The 19,702-nt window shown below is 40.6% G+C and overlaps 2 protein-coding genes across 7 annotated transcripts in view; both read right to left on the reverse strand.

The window, feature by feature from the left end:
* Window positions 1-680: 680 nt before the first annotated feature.
* Window positions 681-2,163, reverse strand: rassf10b (Ras association domain family member 10b). Its single transcript, XM_061710455.1, has one exon. The coding sequence runs from the start codon at window positions 2,132-2,134 to the stop codon at window positions 863-865; it is 1,272 nt and encodes a 423-aa protein (XP_061566439.1). The 5' UTR covers window positions 2,135-2,163; the 3' UTR covers window positions 681-862.
* Window positions 2,164-10,903: 8,740 nt separating this feature from the next.
* The window catches only part of tead1b (TEA domain family member 1b), a 91,041-nt gene continuing 82,242 nt past the window's right edge, over window positions 10,904-19,702 (reverse strand). For all 6 annotated transcript variants that reach the window (XM_061743118.1, XM_061743143.1, XM_061743135.1 and 3 more), the window contains 3 exons: window positions 17,733-17,873; window positions 17,449-17,601; window positions 10,904-15,046 (listed from right to left, as the gene is read on the reverse strand). In XM_061743118.1, the coding sequence (XP_061599102.1) occupies window positions 14,933-15,046; window positions 17,449-17,601; window positions 17,733-17,873 (408 nt within the window). In that variant the 3' untranslated portion in view covers window positions 10,904-14,932. The remainder of the gene's footprint in view (window positions 15,047-17,448; window positions 17,602-17,732; window positions 17,874-19,702) is intronic.

Consider the following 19,702-nt stretch of genomic DNA (forward strand, 5'->3'; position numbering starts at 1 on the left):
ATAATGATCAGACATGATGACATATAGGGTGACATGTCACTTCAACTGCATCATTATTATACATTATGGAGTGTGTCAACTGACGTCCTAAGATTTTGACCACAGTGTTCAGATGTAGCAACATTCAGGCTTAACAGCGACAGCTGTGGATGTGTGCATGCACATCTGGAAGGGAAAGCATTAGCTCTTCATGTCTGTGTGTCAACTGTCAGCACTTATCACTTGTTGGAGGAAAGCACCTCTCTTCAGACTGAGCCTTCAGGATGTGGATAAGTCCTCCACTTTGAGCTTTGTGGTTCTGTTATGACTTGAGATCTTATTTTGACTTCATGAATCACTGTAAAGATGGGGATTTTGTTTTTGTGTCACCATGTCTGGGTCACAATGAAAGCTGAGATGTTGTTGAACATCTGCAGACTAATCCCAAACGTGTCTATGTTTTGGCTGTGTGTCTTTTGGTTAAGGAAATCTGCTTTTACCACACAGTGACATCATCTCGTGTCATCTCTCCACCTGCAGCCTGAGCTTTGAGTTTTTCCCCCCAAATTTCTTGTCCAGAAAGAATGCAAGCAAATTAAGTCGACTGTTTTCAGTTTTCCCCCCTTTATTTAATTGCAAACAAAAGCTTTCTAAGTGAGATAACATGTATTACTCCAAATAAGGAGCAACGGCTCTTAGAGTTGTGTTTTGAAAATACATGAATATATGAAAAGGGATTACTATGAAGCCATACAAAGATGAACAAACTTTCACTCATGCATACAGTGATGTTTTTGGTTATGCAGAGTTTGCAGAGTTTTTATTATCCCTGAGGCGGTGAAAGTCTTTTTCTTCTTCTTTTCTTTTCTTTCCATGTAAAATCCTAAACCAGTGATTCCCAAACCGTGAGGCTGTCTGAGTCCTGACTGTGCAGAGAACTCAACCCAGTGTCCGAGTCCTCGTCATTCACGCTGTGATCTTTGGACAGACCTCTGGCCTGCTCCACCCACCCGCATTTCATCTCCAAAGTGCTCAACTTCATATCGTGGGCCCCATGGCAGCATCTCTCCTCCCCCTCCCCCTCCTCCATGTCCAAACTGTTCACTTTCTCCAGCAAATCCCTCATTTCCTTTTCCCTCTCCGAGTAAATCTGCTGGGACAGCTCTAAATCGCTCCTAATAGCTTGCAAATCCGCGTTGAGGCGGAGGCCGATGTATAAACTGGCATCTAGCTGCGTTTTGATCCTCTCCTCCTCCACAGACAGGTCGTTTTCTGTGGTGTCGGCGGAAGAGAGGGATGATGATGCTCTGCACAGCTCCTCTTTCCTCCGATGCGTCCAGCGGTGGTTGAGCTCCTCCTGGATCTGAGCAGTGATGCTCTCTATGAGAGTCTCCTGGTCCAGCAACTCCTCCTGGAGCCGCACATGCTCCTCAAGCCTGGCCAAAGTTTCCCCTGCAGCCCGCTCGCTCCTGTCCGGGCTCGAGGCCGGGGCTGCATCCACCAAATAACAGTTCTGCACATAATTAACCCCATTTATTTGAATCCTGTCAAAATGCACCTTCGCCTCGCACGTTTCAATCTCCGTGTCCAGCTCGGCGATCCTCTGAATCTGCTGGCGGATCGTGTGGTCCTGAGAAACCACAACGTGAACCAGAGTTTCCATTTTCTCCGCGCACGAGGCGTCCCTGCTGTGCACCGCGCGCGTCTTCTTTTTATTGATCTTTTCCAACTTTCTGAAAGCCTTTCTGACAACCCGGCGCTGTTTCTCTGGTGAGACGGAGCCCACCGCGGGGGGCCGCGGGGGGCCCTTGGAGCCCCCGAGGCTCGGCTTGCTGGGAACCAGGCGCGCCTCTGCGCTCCGGGCGCCGCGCTGCGCCAGAGACGCCTCGCTCTTCACCAGCACAAACTTCACGTTCCTCTGCTCCTCTCCCCACGCCAGCCACAGTCTTAACATCCTCGTTTTGTGGGGTAAAACCCTCTCGAAGCCCCTCCATTTCTCCACGATGCAGTGAGAGTGCGCGGGGCCGCGCCGGCAGCTCCGCTCCTCCTGCAGAACCTTCACCACGTCCGCGCAGGTCGTGCGCTTCGACAAGCCGAGCACCAGCTTCTCCTCCCGGCACACCCACACGGATATCTCACATCCCACAGACTCCATGCTTCCTTACTGCTAAACTATAGTTCATAAACTCAAATAGAGGAGGGGAAAAATAATCCTAAAATAGATTTAAATCCGCAAGTGGCCGGAGGAGAGGAGAGGAGTGCGTGCGCCCCGGACTGATCTGAGCTGGAGGAGGGAGGGAGCTCCATCACTCCTCTCTGGACTTTTCTCCAGCCAGGGCAGGAAACACATGTGTGTTGATACTGCTGTGATCACATGACCGCCAGGAAGCGTAAGTGGATCCATTTAGCACGATGATATAATGGAGATGTGAGCCCTAATGATTTAAGTATTGATCTGAAACTCCCATTGTTTGTGGCTTCTGTCTCATTGTATGAAGAAAATCATTGTCACGAAGAAGTGTTCATAGTTGCCAAAAAGGAAAGAAAAAAAAATATCAAAAGCTTGCCACATCGGTTGGAGAACCGATGGAACATTTGTGCATATGTTTTGGGAATGTCGTCTTTTAATAAGTTTCTGGAAATCAATTCATTCCTTCACACAATCAGTTTTAGAAATGAATTTTGAGTTAAGCTTGAGTTTGTATTTATTAAATGATACACTGGATCTTCAGTTAGACTGGAACATTACATACTGTCACGCAGAGATGGGTAGAGTAGCCAAAAATTGTACTCAATAAAATTACTGTTACTTCAGAATAATATAACTCAAGTAGAAGTAAAAAGTAGTCATCCAAATAATTACTTGAGTAAAAGTAAAAAAGTACTTGGTGAAAAAACTACTCAAGTACTGAGTAACTGTTGAGTAACGTCTGATTTCTTTTTTTAACACAACCATTCAAACAGACAAAAGTACAAAATAATCATCTTCAGGCAAATTAAATCAATAAAATAAATTAAAATTAATAAAAAATAGCTTAAATTAAAATAATCTTAAAGTAAATTCAAGTACTTTAATAAATAAAATAACAGAATAAAATAATTAAGCAAAAGCACAACATTTCAAGCCTTTGTACTTTTCTTTTTTAACCAGGCAGAACTAGAACAAGCCCATGAACTCGTAGAAATTCTGTGTGTGTTTGAGTCTGTGTAAATGTGACAAAACATGCAAAAAACATTTTTCCAAAAGAATCACCCAGTGATGTCATGAAATTAACGTGTACGCGGAGAGGCTAAAAGAAAAGTAATGAGCTCAATGTAGCCTAATGTAGTGGAGGAAGAGTAACAGTTTCTTCTTCACAAATCTACTCAAGTAAAAGTAAAAAAATATAGTGATTCAAAACTAGTCCTAAAACTACAAAATTTCCCAAAACGTACTCAAGTAAATGTAACAGAGTAAATGTAACTCGTTACTACCACCTCTGCTGTCACGATTAGGTTTGTTGAGGACCCAAACGCAGGAGAGCAGGAGGCAGGAGTTCACCAAGCAGGATTTATTGAGCAAAACCAAAAGCGCTGCAGAGCAGGATTCAAAAAAGGCAGACCAAAAACCAGAACTCAAAGCAGGATCAAAAACCACAAAAACTTGCCATGCCACATGGAGGGAGGAAACAGTACGGACCAACCGGGAGCAGGGAAAGACAAGACTAGATATACACAGGGGATAACGAGACACAGGTGCGGACAATCAGGGCGGATGGGAAACAGGAGGGACAGAACTGAAACACAAACTGGGGGAAATGTCAAACCCTGACACATACTTCGCTAAGAAATGTATACTTTTACTTTGGAAGGATGATTCCCCTCCAACTTTCAAGTTTTTTTTTTGATCAAATGTCAGTTTTTTAACCATTGGAAAAATTTACTTTGGAACTGTGGTCATATCTTTCAAGAATTTTGGTCTCCATTATTTTCAAAACTGGAGAACTTTTCCAAGGGGGACCAATGAGTATCTCTCTTTTCAAACTTGTGCCTTATACAGATGTATGTATACAGTAGTATGTATGAGAAAATAAGCATGTGCTGTATGTATGTATGTTTGTATGTATGTATGTATAGATAGATATAGTTTATTTATATCGCTGTTGCTGCCATTTTTAATTTCTTTTTTTTTTATTTATTTTTTTTAATATTTTTTATATGTATTTAATGTTGTTAAAAAAAAAAAGCCAATTGCCACAAAGGCAGTAGAAGATGATTTAAATAAAAACGATGAAAATGTAGTGGGCCAGGGAAAGAAAAAAGCTAAGACAAGCAATAAAAGTTTTCTAGATTCATCAGATCTGCATGTGCAGTCTTGTGTTAGATGGATGGGTTTATGTCATCTGTTCTTCATGCTCTTAAAAAGGGGACCTATTATGGCATCTAATCCCTATTTTAAACAGGCCTTGAATGTCTTAAAAACAAGCTTTTGATTTTGTTTTTGCTAAATACATTAGACATTCAGCCTCTGAGGAATGTCTTTAGCATCCCATTCTCTAACCTCCTTATCTATGTGGGATTCTGAGTGGGCGGGGCTATGATAATGAGGCACTGTGCTGATTGGCTGCCTGAATGACACGATACACAGCTATGAAAAAATGGCGGAAGCTCCGGCCGGTGGAGTTAGTTGTGGCCGTGGTTTCACGCATCGCTCCTGTCGTTACGTAACGAAAGGGAGCAGAATCTGAACGGCTCGTAGAAGCCACATCACACTGGACGGCTCATCCTGGCGGCTGTACAGACACTGCAGAATTTGGTTGCTTTCCTCCTTGTCTGAGTTGGCAGGCTGAGGGGAAAACACTTTATATATGTTAAAGCAAGAAAAAACGTGTTTTTCATAATAGGTCCCCTTTTCCTGTTTTTTTTTCTTTTTCTAAAGACATTGACTGCACCTTTACAGTACCTTCAGGTGAAGCCCCTCGATCACATGCAGGGCTGTGTCTCCCTCTGATTAGGTTCTAGAGAGGGTGATTTATTGCTCCCATATCATGCAGAAATTACAAAAATAAAAAACAGCACTTGTACTAGATTTTGGAACCTGAATGAACTGCAACCAGAGGTGTTTCTGAAAACTGCAGGATACCAACAGTGATGCACTTTCAAGTAAGTGAATCAACAATATTACAGTCCAGCAGTCCACTTAGACAGGAGTAGAGAGCAGTGGAGTCTTCATCTGTTGGATTACACACCACACTCCGTCATCTAAATGTTGTTGATTGCACACTGATGTGAGACATTTAAAGGTGATCTGATATACTTAATCAACTGTGTTTTCCCTTTAAATCTGTTTTGATTTATTCTTTCCAGTAAAATATTTCACATTTCTAGAAGAACTTGAGAGCTTTATTTTCAAAGCAACAGAACAAATCACTTTTCACTTATTTTTTGGGTTATCCTTGATGCTATTTAGTCACACACAAGCGAAAAATATCTGTTTTATGACTTTGTTGAGCACAGAGAGACTGCTCACAGAGCAGACTGGTAACAGGAAATAAAACTCTGTAATCCGAGTGGAATACAATGAGTTTTGATCCATTCCTCCCAACAAAACCATTCCAGCTCTTCAGAGTTCGGTGGTGTCTTGATTCAACAGCTTTCCTCACAACAGACAGACAGTTTTTTCCATAACCTAATTCTTCTCTTCTTTTCAAAATTACAAGCTGACATATAATATTCAACTAAAAGTGCCATAATTGATACATTTCAAGTACATCGTTTTTATTTCTTATAAGTTTGGTGCAGTTATTTATGCAGTGTGTCTCTAACCGCACAAGGCTGTAGCTGTGCTCGGCAGTATACAGTCATGCAAAAGTTGCGTGTGTGTGCAACAAAAATAATCTGTGTGTGTGCAACAAAAATAATCTGATCTCAGTAGGTTTTAGTATCAGGCAGAGTTGACCTCTGGTGGACAAGAGCATAAAACATTTTTCACACTGGCATCATTTATTTAACAAAAATGAAGCCAAAAAGAAAGAAAAAAATCATGTGGGCAATACCAAGTACTCCGCAATTCTAATTCTAAAACTAGCTTGTAGATTAACTATTAGCAAAAATAACTGGAAGTAGGTCTGTCCCGTATGTCTTTTTCAATCTCTGACATTGTTGTGGAGGAATTTATCTTTACAACATTGCTTCAGTTCAATTATGTTTGGGGGTATTTGTTGATACAACGCTCTCTTACGGTCCTGTCATGACTCTGTCAGACAGATCATGTTTGCTACTAGAATACTGCAGGTTTCCTCTGATACTTGTGACAGTTGCTGTGGTTAGAGAAGAGTTCACAGCATCTCAACTCTTTAGGATAAAGCAACTATCAGTAACAAGAGTCTGGATGTTTTCATTCATCAGGTAACACTTATAACATTAACCTGATTCCAAACACCCGAGAAAAAGTCTGGAGAACATTTGAAGACTAACCAGCGCAGAGGGTTTACTAGATTAAGGTGACATTTTCATCCAGAGTGAATTGTAAATAAGGAACGAGTCCAGGCAATATGGGGTTGAGTATTTTGTCTGAGGACCCAATGTGAGCTGGGGATCAGTCCAGCAAGCTCCCAACTGAAAAACCAGCTTTCAGCCTCCCAGAGCCATCCTAAACTTTTGATGTCTTGCAACCATTTTGTACGTTGTTAAGATAAACCTGTGTTTTTTTCCCTTCCTAAATCAAAACTTATTGTGTGGAAGTTTTTGACAATTATTTATTGTTATTCATATTAACTGTTGGAGTAAGTTGGGTATATGTTTCTGTTATTGCAGAGGAAACCTGGCAGCAAAGTAAATTAAACTCAATTAAAATGAAAAAGCATTTTGGATTTGGTTTATACAGTAAGAGAAATAATCACATGATTCCCTGCTTAATTTGTAAGTTTGCTAGCTTACAAAGAAATTTGCACAAAAAAGATATTAAAGGAGCATGAGGCTCCTTTTAAGAAATGAGACTCTCTAGCGCCACCCTTCACCACGACGGCCGTTGGGGGTACTGCAGCCAACAGTGAAGCCGGCACGGGAGAACGGGGAGAACGCGCATGCAGCGTCATGTGACGTCACATCCGCAGGACAGCGTGGGAAATTCGGGACCGAATTGCAGCACATTTTGCAGCACACAGCCTGTTCAAGGCAACAGAGAGATACACTAGAGGGCTCATTTGTTTTGGTTTGGAACGCTTCATCTGACATTATTACTAGAAAACTTAAAACGTATACGAATTTTTTTCATAAATCCTGCCTTATGCTCCTTTAAATGTTATGCATTTCTAGTGAAGTATTTGAAGCAAACATAGGCTGGTGGAGAAACCCTTGTTAGCAAGCACAGAGATGAGATTGTTCTGATAGTTGGTCACCAGGTTTGCTCACAGCTCTGGAGGGATTTTGGCTCACTAACCTTTACAGACACTCACCACATCCTTCAAGTTTCTTGGCTACCGCTTGGAAACTCAAAGCTTCCCTCCACAGATTTATTGGGTTGAGGTCTGGAGACTGACTAGGCTACTCAATTAGCTTAAAGGGGACCTATTATGGCATCTAATCCCTATTTTAAACAGGCCTTGAATGTCTTAAAAACAAGCTTTGATTGTTTTTGCTAAATAAATTAGAAATTCAGCCTCTGAGCCATGTCTTTATCATCTCATTCTCTAACCCCATTCTCTATGGGGGATTCTGAGTGGGCGGGGAGGCTATGATAATGAGGCACTGTGCTGATTGGCTGCCTGACGTGATGACGCGATACACCGCTACGGAAAAATGGCGGAAGCTCCGGCCGGCGCCGTGTCATAACTGCATGCGATGCGAGCGAGCGTCAGCGACAAAATCAATTCCATTGCTTTATTTTCTATTGGACTGTCCTAACTGGCCGCAGCGACGCAGCGTGACGCGGCGCGCCGTTTTGAGCTGAACATTTGTCGGACGCCCTGCTTCTATTTTCTTCCTGTCGCACGCGTTGAAAGCCGGTTGAAAGCGCTGTAGGAAACAGTCATGGATAAGGAATGGCTGGTCCAGTTAGTTGAAATGAGAACTTATCTGTCACGCAGTGCTACGCGATAGTCGGACGCTCGCATGCAGTTACACGGTTTTATAGTTGTGGGTGTGGTATGCATTTTGGTTACGTAACAAAAGGGAGCAGAATCTGAACGGCTCGTAGAAGCCACATCAGACTGGATGGCTCATCCGGGCGGCTGTACAGACACTGCAGAATTTGGTTGCTTTCCTTCTTCTCTGAGTTGGCAGGCTGAGGGGAGACCACTTTATATATGTTAAAGCAAGAAAAAACATGTTTTTCATAATAGGTCCCCTTTAATATTCTTCTTAATGAGCCACATTTGTGTTGCCCTGGCAGTATTGGGTCATTGTCATGCTGTAAGACCCATCTACAGTGTTCTTGCAAATGAAAGCAGGATTTCGTGGAATATTTATAGTATGTGGCGGTATTCATTGGCCCCTCAATGCAGTGAAGCCTTCCTTCACCCGTTGCAGAAAAACAGGCCCAAAAAATAATGTATCCATCTCAGTGCTTGTCTTTAGGTCAAGCTCAGAGTTTTTCAACCTCTAAACACAGCGGGTTGAGTTGCTGCCATACAGCACAACTTTGGTTTTATCTGACCGTAGCACTTTCTGAGTCATTCAAATGTTCACTGGCAAACTTAAAGGGGACCTATTATGGCATCTAATACCTATTTTAAACAGGCCTTGAATGTCTTAAAAACAAACTTTTGATTTTTTTTGCTAAATAAATTAGAAATTCAGCCTCTGAGCCATGTCTTTATCATCCCAGTCTCTAACCCCATTCTCTATTCTCTCTGATTGGCTGCATGACGTGATACACCGCTTGCGGGCATTCACCTTTCAGTCCATTACAGCACAGTGTGTTAACTGTCAACTAAGGTCCCAGTTGCATTCAGATCCTTAAAGGAGCTTGAGGCCGGATTGTGGCAGGATTTATGAAACAAATCCGTATACATTTTAAGTTTTCTAGTAATAATGTCAGATGAAGCGTTCCAAACCCAAAAGAATGAGCCCTCTAGTGTATCTCTCCTTTGCCTTGAACAGGATGTGTGCTGCAAAATGTGCTGCAATTCGGTCCCGAATTTCCCGCGCTGGGCTGCGGATGTGACGTCACATGACGCTGCATGTGCGTTCTCCCCGTTCTCCCGTGCCGGCTTCACTGTTGGCTGCAGTACCCCCAATGGCCGTCGTGGTGAAGAGTGGCGCTAGAGAGTCTCATTTCTTAAAAGGAGCCTCAAGCTCCTTTAACAAACCACTGATGTGTTGTTCTAGACTGCTGCCATCCTCATGTTCATCCTCACGCCACAAGGCAATATCTTGTGTGGAGCTCCAGACCGAGGGCGGTTAATGGTCATTTTGTGCATCTTCCACTTCTGAATAATGGCGCGATTAGTTGTCACTTTCTCACCAAGTCTTTAGCTGGTGGTTTTCTAACCCTTTCCAGCCTTGTGCTTGTCTACAATCTTGTCTCTGACATCTTTTGACAGCTCTTTGGCCCATGGTGGTATAGAGATTGGAATATAAGAAATTGACTGCTAAAACAAGTGATCATCGTATAATGGTGTCTTTTAAGACATGGCTTTCTTGTATAAAGGGACTGTTGTGTTTTGGGCGGGAAGGGAACAAAAAAATAATCTAGCACTGGCATGGCAGCATATGTGTCCAACCGGACTCACAGCAGTCTGACCAGCACTTATCCTATTTGGTTTCTTGGTTGTGGTGTTCTCTCAGATGTAAGTCGCTTTGGATAAAAGCGTCTGCTAAATGACAGTAGTATGCTTTACACACAAGAAGAGTTGGGATCAGGCGTATTGGTAATCGGTTGATTGTACACCGCTGTGTGCCTCATGTGCACCAGCCAATCGGTGGGAGCCAGAATTCTGGCTGAGTATTGTGGTTCAAATACTTATTTCACTAAATAAAATGCACATTTGATTAACTTTATATCGTGCATTTGCTATGCATTTTCGACTAATAATACTACTACCAGTTACTAACAACCATTAACCTTAGAGGACATTAATTTAATTCAGCAGGGGGTTAAACAATTATTTCCTCCAGTGTATATCTATAAATATGCACAGCCTAAATAGTTCATTATTATATTTGAATTTAACATCCAATGGTAGAAATGATCACATGGTGTTGTGCTGCACTCCAAAACTACAACAAAAACAAATGATCATTTCTTTTGGTCTATACTTTGTTTCAAGACCTGTTGAGTAGTAATTTGTAGGATATCTGCAGACAGAAATTTGGCTTTTATGCTCCTAATTTGCTTCAGCAGTGTTTTCAGACGGCCTTCTACCTGGATTTAATGATCACAGGCTGTGCTCGCCCCTGTGGATGCTCTTTCCTGCTTCCTTAAAAGTTGCTTTACCACAAAAATCAATGGCAGAAGCAACTGTTGATCTAGTATCAGCGCCTGATTTAAATAGGGTCTCTGACTAAATAAGTAATATTTGTTTTTATTGTTGCTTGTAGACTCCACAGGTAAAACAGGTCGATGTCTCAAACTTCAGTTGACAATTTTCCCCCATTCTTCTTTAATTATTTGGACCTTTAAAGAGAAAATGTAAACTGTGTCGCCCCCTGGCGGTGGCTTTTCTTATTGCACTTTCGTACATGCAGGACTGAAGGCTGATTTATGGTTCCGCGTTACACCGACGCAGAACCTACGGCGTAGGGTACGCGGCGACGCGCAACCTACGCCGTCCTTTTAACGCGGAACCATAAACCAGGCTTCAGGGCCGCGGTAAGGTGGCAGGCTCTACTGGCGGCTGCTGCCTGTTGCAGATGAAGGCTTGCACTTCGCCTCCTGTCTGTGCATCACACAAAGATGCAGCAGACAGTGATTCAACACGAGATTTTATTCAAGTGACCAAAGGAAGGAGACAACATTTTTCAGATTTATTTAACTTCAATATTGCATACATACAAAGTATTTAGAAAGCTACAAAATATCTACTGTTGTCAAGAAGGCATCATAATCTGGAGCAAAGACAAGACCATATGCAAACACAGAAACATAGCACAGCTTCTTTTCTCTCTGTCGCTCCAACACGTTACTGTCATGGATACGAAAAGATATCACACATCTGTACCAAGAAAAAGCTAAGATATACTTTTATACAAAGCACCTTTTTACAGAAAAACACCTGCACACAAAACCCAGGTGAGTGAATGACAGCTATATGTGAGCTATGTCAAGGATCACTTTAAAGCCACCATCGGAGATGGTCATAAAACAGAAAGGTACCAGTACCTACTCTGGAAAAAGAAAAAAATATATACAAACAAGAGATAAACTGCTGATATGTTTGTAGCATGATTGAACTTAGTTATTTCTGTGCCTGTGTGTCCATTTACTCTTAAAACGGTCCACCAGGCATTTGCGCCATCAAAGGCATCAGTCCTGCTGTTTGAGCGTTAAAATGTCAGAGTGTAACAGCAGCGCAGCAGTGACATTACCATCTTACTGGGCTTGCAATATACAGACAATGTCATTACAAAACCAAGCATACAAGTACAATAAGAAAACAGGAACATCACACTACATTATGTCATCAATAAATGTGAACAGATACACAGGGTAAACATAAAAAAAGCCTATATAAATTCCACGGTGTCCACAGGACTGTGGCAAAAATACTGAATGATTGAACTCTTATCTGCATCCTCCAGAGGCATTGCCTGCAGTTATTTAAAAATTCTTTGATTAAAATATTTCAAATGATGTATAATCTTTGTAAGAAACAGTAAAATTGTAGATTAATTACGATCCTTGCAGTGGAAGTATTAGCCTCGATACCCTCTCTTCACACTACTGTAGCAGCTGTAAAAAGGAAATGTAATTTGTGAAAAGTTTTATTTCAGATTTAACTAGAAAATCTGTCTTAAATGTGACTTTAGAGTTTTGACCGTAAAACTAAATGTTAAATAAACTATCACCTCTCATGCTGTTTTAATAAACGATAAAAGCTCAAGTCAGTTCCTGCCTTGTCACCATCACAGTTGCGTCATCACAAGTAACATCATGACAGTCTTGAGGTTTTCACTGCGTGTAAGCGCTAGTCAGGAATAAAAAAAGAAAAAAAAAAGATAACTAATGTTTCCAAAATCTTTTTCACAAACACTTGAGCCTGCAAGTGTGCACGAAGCAGACAGCTTCGGTGTTTTTGTGTCGACATCCTGCAGTCAGCGGGTGAGTGATTTCAGAAAAAGTCTGTCAAAGTCTTTGACCTCAAGCAAAGAAATAGACTTTCTTCAAATACATCATTATTTTAAAATTGTTTTCTCTTTTGTAAGACAAGTTTATGCATTAACCGTTTATTTAAGCAGTAACCATGTTTCCCCTCCTGCGAGTCAGTCCTCTGTCCTTGAAAAAGGCAATGTGGTGATTGGTTTCACTGGCGTCTTGTTTTTGGTTCAGCAACGTTTAATTTCAAAATTTCTGATTCATCTTTTTGAAGCTGGAATTTGGAAACCAAAGGCACTTCCTCGCTACCAGGCAGGACTTGACAAGAGATTCTCCAAATTTATTTGGTCTTTTGTAACAGGAAAGGCAGTCAGTCGTTTGTAATATTCTCTTAGAAAGTCACAACAGTGTTAGAGAAAAATGACATCTCTCTGAACTTACAGACGTAATGCCTAAGTGTACTGTTTCTCAGAAACATTAATGAAAAAAAAAAAAGGATTTCAAGGAGTGTACCAATTTTCTGAAGTGTATTTTCTAAAGATGTGAAGATGTACCAAGGAGTACATTCTTAATATTCTCTCTTTCAGTAACAAAACGGTTTTTTAGACCCAAAGCAAAGGGTAATGAGTGTATTTGAAGGCACTGTTCACTTACACTTTGGCAGATTGTATTGTATACACACTGCAAACATCACAGTTTTAGTGTCATATTTTGGAGTTCACGTACAGCTTTAAAATGTTTAAGGCTTGGGATCAGTATAGGCCATGTGAAGACGGTGTCAGCATGAAGGCACCACGATCCCAGAGGGGCGTGATATTCTGAGTCTGTTAGGAGCCAATGTCACAGCGTACAGACGAATACACGCTATCTGCAAGTGAATTGTAGGCCCTGTTTACTTACATCTGGTATTAAAATCCATCCTGAGTGGAGTTATGATACTGGCGTCAGAGATAGTCACCCGTACTGCTCAAAGTCAGGGTATCAGTGAGTGTTTTGTTTGTTGCATGCATAAGAAGTTACACAATGCTGCCTCACAACTCTTGTTTTGAGTCACCAGATGGAGAGTCAGCCCCTGTCGGCATGCAGGTTATGGGATAGTTAGCGATCTAAAATTAGCATTATGTTGGCGATATGAAGTTATTTTAGGCGGGAACATTGATATCAACAACATGCTCATGATGCAAGGATGAAGTTTTTAGAGGTAGCACAAATGTTGCTGCAAATCACACGAGCAAACTATATTAAGCATTTACGGGACCATCATGTGAAAACAGGAGGTTATCAGGTCAAAGGGAGAGGGACGTACCGCAGCAAAAAGCTCTAGACTTTACTAATCAGAAATGGGACAAACAAAAATCTCCCAAAAAGACAGAGACCCGGCGCAATGATGGCCAAAACTGTAGAATTAATTGTGCTAGAGGACCAGAACCGCCAGTCGCTGAAAATGTTGAGTAACTGAACATCAGTCAGTAATACATCTCTGAAACTGCTCTCCAAACAGTATGACGCTGACTGATCATATTTCATATCAGCTAAAAGAAGTTCATGCAATCAACTTTGCAGTGGGGGTTTGGATCCCCCATGGGAGCAAATATAAATGCATTTTTTTTTAAATTTTGACACATTTGGGGTTGTTGTCTAGTGCAATCATATTTAAGGGAAAAGCAACAAGTCGCTACTGGAGACAAATGTGAGTAACATAACAGCACCAGGTGTAAACAGACACAGCTGTTCACCGGTGATCAGATCACTCGGGACAGATTTTAAAACCAGGTATAAACAGAGCTGTAGTGTCACAATACTTTAAACTGTGGAGTTAAAGCCACAGGGCTAAATTAAGCATCGCTACTGCATGTTTTCAGCAGTGGGGAAAAAAGTGATCTCGGACCAGATGAGCACGATTTAGTGTCAGTTTAGTTGTACTTTCTCCCGTCTGAACCTCAAAATTCCCTTGTCAGCTGTCACAGAGAAAATACTTGTTTGCAGCACAGAAACACTTAACAGTTGACTTTCTACATTTACGGAGCAGATGCAGGTAAAATGCTTTTTTTTTCTTCTTTCACAGTGCGTTCATTTTTTTTTTATTTCGGTGTCTAAGACCTGGAGTGCTTCAACAGGGATAAATATTATGACTGAAAGGTGATTTTTTTTCTTTTTTTTCTCTCAAAGACAATAATCTTACAATACCCACAAACACTTGCTGCTCTCAGCTACTGTGTATATATAGTTAGTTGTGATTCTTTGGGAAATCTATTTGCTGTGGGTGTGTGTCCGTATATCTACAGTATGTAATTTCACAAATTATGAAGCACAGACATACGAAACATCCTCAAAAACATACGACACAGACCACCACAGGCCTCTGCATCCGTTTTCTTTCTCAATCTACACAATAAAGCAGAAAAAGACGACACACATATTTCCATTTATCAAATTATTCTCGTTAAGTCTTTAAGAACTGCCACATTTATACCCAATGCAGATCAACTCAACATAATTCAAATGAAACTTCTTATTAAAACATAAACAACTGTACCGCAATTCACAGCTGCAGTCAAATAACATAGATTTACATTAAACCCGAACTTTAATGACTCGCTTCACTCGATACCATAACCACATAGCACTGAAGGCATGACTTTCATGTAGAGGCACTGCCACTTGTTTTGAGGTTGGTAAGTCTGAGAAAAAATTAACTGTATATGGAGCCGGAGACTTTCATTCCTTTACCAGTCTGTAGATGTGATGCTGGGCGCCGTGCTCGCTGTTTGAAACCTCAAAGACACACGCCATACATAGCAATGTCTCCTGGGTGTCCCTGTTAGTCACCACCTGCAGAGGAAAACACGCCTTAAAAAAAGCTAAACAACAGATATGGTGAACACATGCTATTTTTACTCCAACTATTACAAATGTTCATTCATTTATTTATTAGTGCATCTGTACCCCATATGTAGTAAAATATGCATACATGCACCATTAAATATTAAAAAGATCATCAAATATAGTTTTTGTGCTGCTAATCAACACGACTTGATATGATATGCTGGTGTAAATGCTCAGTCATCCAGTAAAGCTCAAAGGCACAGGAGACACAGGAGAGCCAGCTCATCAGGTGGAAGAGGAGTAAAAACAGCCATCAATGTCAAATGAGAAAGGCCAACATTGAATAGATTAGGTGGATTCAGGTTTTACCTCTCAAAAGCCTACAATGTAGCTTTTATAGAGGTGGTCTCAAAAACATTTGCACCATGATTTAAGTGACCAACTCCAGGTAAACAAGTGACGGTGGACGAAAGCCTCCAACGACTCACAGGAGTGGTTTACATATGACTTCAACAGCTTATAATAGGCTCATAACTCCCCACTGATCAATTTAAACTGATGATGCCTTTGAGATGAAGGGTAAACATCTTCAAGACCAGTCCAATTACCTTGATTTAAGCCTTTGAGTTACCTGACATGATGTTTCAAGATATGTTAAAACAGGGAATGAGTATACTTGGGAATGTTTCAGCTTAAATTCTTTGAGGCACTGACTTCAACAATAGAAATTTAAAAAAATCTTCAATCAGGGTCCATTTTTAGGGCTGTAGACGGATCAGTTTCTGCAGGACTGAGCCTTGTCGTGGACCATCTCCCCCAATTTCATTCATTAATTATCATTCTGATTAAGATCCAACATGGAAAAGTTGCGTCCAAGTCATTGAGTTGTGATGTATATGATGTCAAAACCTACGAGAAATTAATGTTCTTTTTTCTTAGTTGTCTGTATAATTGATTTTACATCCAACAAAAAGAACATTGTTTATTTATCACAATAAGTAAAGGACATATTCTGAATCATGTTGCTATTAAAGTATTAAAAAGGAGCTGAAACTATTCTCAACCACATATCCCACTTAGTCTGGCTTGGGTTTAAGATATCATCTTAAACTTAAGACTTGCATTGTAATTTTAAGGGACATTATAAATTACGCAGCCTGACGATATGTGAAAAGGTCCCACGAGCCTTAATGAGCCCCGTTTCATTCAACCACAAGGGTCCGCTCAAAACACTGCTGCAGAAACCAAGGGCGCTCATGAAACTGGCATTGTGTTTCACCGAGGCATCATTTCTGGACTGGATTGTGTGTGTTTTTGTGTGTGCACTGTGTAATGACCCTGGTGAATAAACAATGCACTCTAAATAAGAGTTTTTCTGTTTTCTTTCTTTTCTTTTAGGGGCAGCAACCAATCCACAGCCTATCCACTACTCCTGGAAGATGCCTATCTCCATGAATGCATTGCAAAGCTATCTTGTTTTTATTTAGCAGAATATCTGGCTGCATGAGTCTAAGTGAGGGTCAATACTAACAAAATGAGTCTGTAGAGTGAGACACATGTCTGATTTTGTTATAGAAATGACAAGCTCGTTTTCAAACTTACCTGTCCAGGGGCAAACAGGTAGGAAAAGAAACCCCTCGTGTTTTTCAAAGCATTGATATCAATATGCATGAAACACAGTTGCCAATGACACAGCCATGGGATTAAAGAGGCCACGTGACTTAAAAATTGCTTGAATTTTCTGCTGCTTTAATGCCTTCCCTGGTCCACATGTATGTTTCCCTTTAACAACCTTCCCTTTTTTCTTTGTACTTGTTCCACATTTTAGAAAAGGCTGTCAGGGAACAACTAACATCATTTGTAATTTGTACTCCAAGTGAAACAGAATACTTGAAGACCTTTTATACTCTTAACTCTTTTCGCAACCAGAGAGCATCTATGTTGCTCCGCATCTCTGCTTACACAGCAGCCCCCTGTGATATCCTGGTGCCGATCAGCCGGGTCTGTTAAGTTAGATTTGTTGGGGAGCTGGTGGACATCCTCTCTGCATACAGTATTTGTGCTTTTCAGGCTGTTACAAAAGCATGACATCATTACTCATTTTTGAGGTTATGTAGTTGATGTTTTGGGATTAGACGAGCAGGATATCATAGGGAACGGCTGTGCATTCCTGCCTTCTCTTATACTGTCTTCACTTTGCAGATAATGGAGCTCACTGGATGCTGGTTCATCCTCTGTGGAATGGGAAGAATGTGAGACCAAAGACCCATGTCCGGGCCAGGCAAAAACTGCCTTGTTCAAAGGAAATAATAAATAAACACTGGAATCACTGTCACCAAACACAAAGCAGAGGACAAAAGACAGCGCTGGAAATGGACATCGGCTACTCAGGTTAGTCAGGTGATTACCAATAAGATGGTGAAGTTCTCCAGCACGCTGTTCATCATGTACTTCTCTGGCAGATGTTTGAGCTTATGGATGAAATTGATCATGTATTCGCACATTGGAGACCGGCTTATCCGGTACACAAAACGTCCATTCTCGAAGCGTGCATATTCAGTCTGAGGAAGAGCAGAGCATTTTCAAGCTTTAAAAGAAGGCATGTGGAATAGAAATGTATTTGGCACCACGCTATCATTTAGATTCCAGCCGTAGTGAATCTGGCTCCTTGCATTGAAAAATGAGTCCTTACCTCAACTTTTTCAACCACCTGTTTGCCAAAGGAGCAGACCTTTGTTGAACATGTTATGGTCATGTTCTCTGAACTCTCATACTGACTGGTGACTCCATAGAAAGATCCACTATCATCTTGAATATTGCAGTTCAAGTCAGCCTGAGATTAAAAAAAACAACCAACATTTAAATAAAAAAAAATAAAATTATATTTACAATTTGAGCAAGCAATTTAAATATGGTGCTGGGGATTATAACAACATGATTTAATATCCTGCTACTCCAGCAGCAAAATAAATTAACTACTATATGTCTGAGACATATGAAGTGTGTATATAATACTAAGTCTTAAGCTCCTCTAATCCTGGTGTTTTAATGATATTCATATTTATTTTGCAGTCTGCTTAATATCAACATAAAATATAGGAACCTGGCTCTTTTAAACCTAAATGAAATTTAATCTTTGTAAACATTTTCAAACATGTGTTTTCTGTTTTTTGTTGAAAGGAGTTTACACAAAGTACTACCTTTAGCTCGTAGAGTCATTTTGTTCTGAACACTGAGTCTTTTTATCTCGTGCACATTAAGTTAAGTTGACTGGGTTATTCCAAGGCCAAAGCTGATTATTTTAAAAAATGGACAGTAATCAGTGACCCATTTAATTGCTCTTTCTTGAATATCATCACTATATGTTCTGTTTCCATTTTAATCAAGGGATTGAAAAATTAACGTAGGTGGTAATTTAAACCTTGACAGAACAACACAACTACAGGTGCCTAGGACACTTGTGGAGGGGGGAGGAAATATCATGTCTTTAGTGCAGCGGGTTTTTCCTTTATAGGGCAACATTCCCACAGTTAAAGCAGACAAAGGGTCACACTTTGTTTTTCCTTTTTTAATTTTAAGGACGGCTGGAGTGAAATGGTCAGATGGTTGTATTGTGGCCAGGTGTGCTTCAGTGAGTTCCACAGGAGAAAAGAAAGTGTACTGGGAATCTGTATGAAAATTACATTTGGAGTTTGAAAAACTGTTTTAAAAAAGAGAAGTTGGGGTAAAAAAAAAAAAAAGGCTCTTTGTTAAATCTACAATGACAGAACATATAGCAGACCTGCTCACAAACAGGTTCAGTTACACACAGAGCGGTTACAAAGGAATGTTGTCATTCCTTTTGGAGTTATGTCTCTGCTGAAAGTAAAGATGACTCTTTGAACAGAAAATATACAAGTCCTTATGTGCTAAATGATCCACTATATACAGCAGCTATTGTTTCTCTGTAAGCTGTGTGGCGCTGCAGATATCTGTGATTATGATCAGCATGTTTATCACCCCTATATTGAACTCTGGCACCTGGTTGAATTGTATTCAGACTGTAATATTTTACTGTATTGCGTCTTTTTTTCCCATTATCATTACTCTTCTAGGTATGTTGATGTCTTGCAAATAAAGTCGAGATAGTAAAAACTGTGCAAAGCTGAACGGGTCGCTCCTGGAGGATAGTCTTTCAATGCCCTGAACATCCGGTTCATTCTGGCCACAGAAAGAGAAGACATCCTCCCAACAACACTCTCCTCCTTCATTACGCAAAGCAGTTACATGTTCATTATTGTGCAGATTCCATCTTTCATTTGAAATTTAGATTTGTCGGTCACTTCAAAAAGGAATTTGAGGGGACTTGGTCCAAGTGCATATGGGCTCACTTTGTTGACTGCCGCTTGTTAGCATTTTGCATTAGGGAAGAAATACGTCCAATGTTTAAACAGCCATTAGGAGAGCAACCAGGTCACTCCATTGTTTGGAGATATTACACTGAATTAGTGAGTTCTTTGATCAAAAGCTCTCCTGCTATGAAAGTCCAAATATAGCAGAGCGCATTCAGTAAACATTAAGAGAGCAATCTTCTCTGTGTTGCCTAATTAGTCCCATCATCCCTAAACACTAACCTGAATACTGTTCCCTGAACAAGATCATTTCACAAAGTATACAAAGATA

Source organism: Cololabis saira, chromosome 2 (genome assembly GCF_033807715.1).
Source record: "Cololabis saira isolate AMF1-May2022 chromosome 2, fColSai1.1, whole genome shotgun sequence".
Taxonomy (NCBI): domain Eukaryota; kingdom Metazoa; phylum Chordata; class Actinopteri; order Beloniformes; family Belonidae; genus Cololabis; species Cololabis saira.

What these genes read in the sequence shown, in the direction of transcription:
- rassf10b (XM_061710455.1), bottom strand. Translation starts at nt 2,134, where the DNA reads ATGGAGTCTGTGGGATGTGAGATATCCGTGTGGGTGTGCCGGGAGGAG.